The 5349-nt window shown below is 35.9% G+C and overlaps 1 protein-coding gene and 1 non-coding gene across 2 annotated transcripts; one reads left to right on the forward strand and one right to left on the reverse strand.

Annotated features, from left to right (window-relative positions):
* Positions 1 to 40: 40 nt before the first annotated feature.
* Positions 41 to 2751, reverse strand: LOC140814970 (voltage-dependent chloride channel 1, chloroplastic-like). Its single transcript, XM_073174064.1, has 4 exons — positions 1970 to 2751; positions 1367 to 1534; positions 625 to 831; positions 41 to 319 (listed from the first exon to the last, which is right to left on the reverse strand). Exons 1-4 carry the CDS (start codon positions 2654 to 2656, stop codon positions 134 to 136), a joined length of 1248 nt encoding a protein of 415 aa, XP_073030165.1. The 5' UTR covers positions 2657 to 2751; the 3' UTR covers positions 41 to 133.
* An 809-nt stretch (positions 2752 to 3560) lies between these two features.
* Positions 3561 to 3632, forward strand: TRNAC-GCA (transfer RNA cysteine (anticodon GCA)). Its single transcript has one exon. It is a non-coding gene; the product is annotated as a tRNA-Cys (tRNA).
* The last annotated feature ends 1717 nt before the right edge of the window (positions 3633 to 5349 follow it).

Genomic DNA, 5349 nt, shown 5'->3' on the forward strand with positions numbered 1-5349 from the left:
TATATATATATATATATATATATATATATATATATATATATATATATGTGAGTGATCTTTCTTTTCATAATGTATACGTTATATGCACAAAAACTAGAAGAAATCCTTGTGAACAAAGACACACATCCCTTTTTCAACTGGTTTTTGTCTGTTCCAAAGAGGCAGGCCAACTTTCAGCATGAGTTGTCTTTGTTTTGATCTTTACTTGAGCTTGAATTAAAGCCTCGTTTACGATAGCATCTTCGATGTTTCTCTTAACCATATAGCATAATTCATCGAGTGCAAGCATTGAGAAAGGTTCTTCAATGAGAACTCCCACCTGCACAAAAAAAAATTAAAAATTTGGATATATGGGAATATTAAGGCTGAAGCTTCACAGCTTCAAACAAAATAAGAGAGGAGTGGATGGGCGAGGCGAAATGCTACTTGTATTTCCATACTCTAGTTTGAGTTCGAATTTCAAGATTTCTCAAAGTTTGACAACTACACTGTTTGTGCTTCATTTTGGCTTGGATTAGAGCTTGATCAGTTTGAATTTCAGTACTGATCAGTCTTTAGGAGGCGTCTCAACTGTCCTAGAAATCCTTACAAGAATATGAAGGGTACAAGGGTAAAAGAAATTACCTCTTCAATGCAGAATAAAGAAGCAGCACTTATAAAAGTTGCAGGCACCACAATCCAATGGCAATCATCCCAAAGTATAATGGGGAGAGTAAAATGCCACAGGACTAGAAATCTTGAAGTTAATTGGGTGTATGACAAGGGAATAGGTATGCCCATTAATTGTTCACACACCCCAATTTCTTCATGAAAACAAGAAAGTTTTGACACCTGAAATAAAATTTGGACATAATATCAAATTATTAAAAACATATTATACAGTTTTTAAGCTATATATCATGTAATGTATTGACTACACTTCAAGAAAAAGATAATGCAAGCAGAAATAATTTGACATTAAGTTACTGTTAAAACCACTTCTTCTAAAACTACAGGCTAAGGAGAAGTGGACTGATGATAGTTTTATACTTGATATTGTCAATGGCTCTGAATTCATTGTCTAAATCGCATGTGAGGCCAATTTAATGAAGTGTAAAGCTGGCTGCACCTGCAGCTGAGGTTTCAAAACCCCTACTATGATATCATGTTGTGAATTAAAAACGAGGGCGAGTTAGAGTCGTTTAACCAACAATACTTTATACTTTAAAAGTTACTATTATATATAAGTAATAGCTGATTTTAGAAACACTTAGGCTTAAGTTCCACAGCCGGTACAAAATAGTTTGGACTAAGGTTTAGATGTTTTGAAATCCAGTAGCGCATAATGTTTGAAGATATGTATTGCAATGTGAGAAATGAATTATACCAAGTGATGGCGCTTTGTGTCCTCCATATCTAGCAGCTGAAGGCTTTGAGAGATAAACTCCAGGATGCAGTTGGGATGATGTTCTGAACTGAGAACCACGGCTAGATCATCCACCTCAAGCACATTTTGAAGATCTTTTGCAATGTCAGACTCATATAGAATATGACACTGCATAAATAATTAGTGTATCTTGGTGAATATTGATCAAGCATAAATAATTAGTGTATCGTGAATAGTGATCAAGTTCTGGTTTTCACAGCAACCAACAACCCTCTATTTCAAAGTTCAAATCCATCGTAAATAATTTGTTAATAGAATCCTCACAGATATTAACGCACAATAGACACCAAAACAAACACAGTAGTTACAGGAAAAAAGCCCCACTGGTATGTAATAAATTTCCAAGAAATTAAACAATTTCGTTACTGTCCTCAAGTCTCACTTTTTGTTGGTTTAGTTCTCCAACAATCAGAGTCGACATAGAATCCGGATATCACAATTCACAATATTATATTCAACCTGATTTTGTGACATAATATTCAAACTGGACAGTGTTAATAACCAATTTACTCTAGGCAAATTCAAATTTCTAGTAATCCAAACCTTGAGAGCAACTGGGAATGCAATTATATACCGCAAGATAGCATCTTTAAGCGCAGCATCACTTGGGCTCTTCACACTAGCAATCACCAGCGTTGCAAAGTCATTAATCCCCGCAATCACCTTAGTCCAAGCTTTCTTCCCTTCCTCAAACCTCGAATACGAAGCCTCGGTCCTAAACACGAGAAGCAAAGCCAAAGCAGGAGCAGTCAACTGATAAGGCAAAGATGAGGCACTCAGAACAGGCAAAAACTCCGGAAGCCAGTGCATTGAAACCGCCGTATTATAGCCTGCAACAATCGCTGCAACAGACGTGAACACGATCACCGGCGGTATCAACGACAGAATAACGCGTGAACTTAAGCTTGACAAGAAATGCCTCACATGCCTGAAAGAGCTTCTGTGCTGAACCCAGTTTTCGTGGTCGTATAAGTTTCTTTTCTGCTTCATGCCTCGCTCTTTTACGGCGTCTGCCCAATCGGGGATCACTCGTAGAATGGAGAAGAGTGTTGGTTCTTGATCATTTGGATGTGAACTTGTGTTTTTCGTGGGCTGGCATGAATTGCAGAGTAGTTTGGCCAGTTTGTGGTGATTCTTTGAGGGGAATTGGAGGGGATTGAGGTGGAATTTGATGAGGGTGTTGAGGGTAAGTTGGGAAGAACATGGAGATGGAGGGATTGGAGTTGCCATCGATTAGCTTTTGGAGAATTCAGTGGAATTTGACATTGCATGTAGTGCGTGTTTTTGGTGCGTGAAAGATTAGAGGTTTTAAGCTGAGGAAGACATTTGGATAGGTTGTTGTTGGGGCAATTGGGCGTGTGAACCAGGTTTGTTGGGCTTGTTTCAGATAGCGACAGTGGGTCACATTACATGGTCTATAGATCTCACATTTCCGATCCAACCATAGTTAACTCATCACTGTTTCAAGTTTAAGACGAGTTTTTATTGTAACGACCCATTACAGGTTCAGTGGACCGCCCATACAGCCCACTGCCTCGATCGACCTAAGGCTATCTCGATCTTGGGCTCGGGACCTTTTCTCTCACCGACTTTCCATAAGTGTCGTACAAGTTACTCATAGGATCTCCCCCTCCCTACCAAGGGGTTTCTTTCGCCTCCCCAGGACTCGATCTCATGACCTATATGATAAGTACATTGATATCAAGAGTCCTGGTACCGATTGAGCTAGTAGAATTCAATATCAATTATAACAAAATATTCTCATTGAGACAGAGATCAAACCAAAAACAACCCAAATTTTTTTAGTTTGAAGAATTTGTTTTTTAAGTTTAATTTGTTAGACATTCAGTCAAATGATTTTCAATTTAGGTAATTGTTTCTAATTCTGATTTTTTCCCTCCTAAATTTAAGTCACTTGGGATATTATTTTAGTACTTTATCCGTTTTTCTTTTGTTAGAAAATATATAATTAAATCGATTTATTCAACATATAAATAACTTAATAGAAATCTATAAAGATATTAACATTTCCTCATCGTCCTGTTGCCGCATCGTGTTCGGGCCAAGAGTGGAAGGATTTGAAATTAAAATATTATTACTTTATTACAAAAACATTTAAAAAATAGAAGCCAAAGGGTCCATAGCTCAGTGGTAGAGCAATTGACTGCAGATCAATAGGTCACCGGTTCGAACCCGGTTGGGCCCTTCGTCGTCGTACTTATTTTTGGCATTTTAGTCTTGACTTCTACTTTTTAAAAATTACATTTTACCTCATTTTTGGTTATCCTCTGTCAAAAAATAAAAAGACGCTGAACTCTTGTGTTATTTAAAAAGAACCTCAATTAACATCAATTTCATAATTTTATATATACGTGTTTTTAATATTTCTAACAATGTGTAATTCACATGTTATGTTTTTGAACGTACGAAAATTGTTATTAAAATCATACAACTAATATTTATACAATTAAAATATAATAGTTTTGCAATATGACACTATAAAATGATCAAAGAAATAATATTAAAATACCACAACTTGACTAAAAAAATAAAAACAAAAAATAATTTGTACATATTAGATTTCGAAATCTATACATAAAATGTGATAAAAATTATTTTTTATACAAAAAAGGTTAGAATCATATGGAAAGATAATTATGTCAAAATATGGAGATCTATATATATGGAATTTTGAGAGAAGAACATAGACGACTTTGGAGGGACTTTTACGCAGCTTCTAGAGTTTTCTGAACTTGCAAAAGTTCAGTATTGGAGATTTTCGTGTGAAAACTTTGTGTGATTGATTCACAAAATTGCCGTGTTGTTGATTGGTGTTGAAGACACGTGCAGAACAACACTGACACAGAGCGTTGATCAAAGAGTGTTCTTCTATTGTTTTTAAGCAACTTCGGTTTATGTATCTTTTGAGTTTGGTTGATTTTGCTGCATTTTAATTCCTTGGAGTGTCAAGAAATTTGGTTTTGTTGTATCCACTAGTATTTTTTGGTGTAAAACAGTTTACATATTTTTCTAATGAATTTTTGCCATGAGACATTGCACAAGCTTTTATACTTGTCCATAATTTAAATCTGGTCCCTATTTATTCAAGTTATACTTGTGTGTTAAATAATTAATTTCCGCTACATGATTGTGTGCTTGTGTTAACAACACCAGTGCACAACACTGACTTCTGATACACACACAATATATTAATTTCTTGTACGTTTATGATCAACAACCCTTTCAAGTGGTGTCAGAGACAACGCTTGATACATTAAGTGATTGATCATGTTTTACTGTTGTTTTTACAGAAAATATAACAATAGCTCAATGGATGCATTGGCTCTAAATGCTGCCTTTAGACCATAGGTCTTAGATGGATCGATTTATGCGTTTTGGAAAGTCAATATGAGGATGTACATAAAATCCATCGAGGAAAGAGCTTGGAAACGAGTTCTAAATGGTTGGTCATCACCTAGAATCGTTCATGCAGATTGTGGCATCCGAGTCAATCCTGAGAATGCATAGACTAATGATGAGGTTCAGACCTCAAATTTCAACTCTAAGTCACTCAATGTCATCTTTACCTCGGTCGATGTTAATTAATTCAGCCTTATTACAAATTGCATATCTTCTAAAGAAGCATGAGACATTCTCCAAAAACACTGCGAAGGATCTGAATGTGTCTGTAGAACCAAACAGAGGATGCTGACCTCCAAATTTGAGAGCCTAAGAATGGAAGACAATGAGACAATTGATTATTATAATCGAATACTTCGAGATATTGCAAATGAAACCTTTAGTCTCGGTGATCCTATGTCTAATGAAAGGCTCGTCAGTAACATCAAGATTTGTACCATTGATGAATCAAAGGGCACGTCTACTCTGAATCTGGAAGATTGATAAGCTCTCTTAGGACTTTT

This window comes from Primulina eburnea, chromosome 15 (assembly GCF_022965805.1).
Source record: "Primulina eburnea isolate SZY01 chromosome 15, ASM2296580v1, whole genome shotgun sequence".
NCBI lineage: Eukaryota > Viridiplantae > Streptophyta > Magnoliopsida > Lamiales > Gesneriaceae > Primulina > Primulina eburnea.

Coding starts and splice junctions, on each gene's coding strand:
- LOC140814970 (XM_073174064.1), bottom strand. CDS start 2,656: ATGGCAACTCCAATCCCTCCATCTCCATGTTCTTCCCAACTTACCCTC. Junction 1,535..1,969: donor CATTCCCAGTTGCTCTCAAG/GTTTGGATTACT, acceptor TTATTTATGCAG/TGTCATATTCTATATGAGTC. Junction 832..1,366: donor ACACAAAGCGCCATCACTTG/GTATAATTCATT, acceptor ATTTTATTTCAG/GTGTCAAAACTTTCTTGTTT.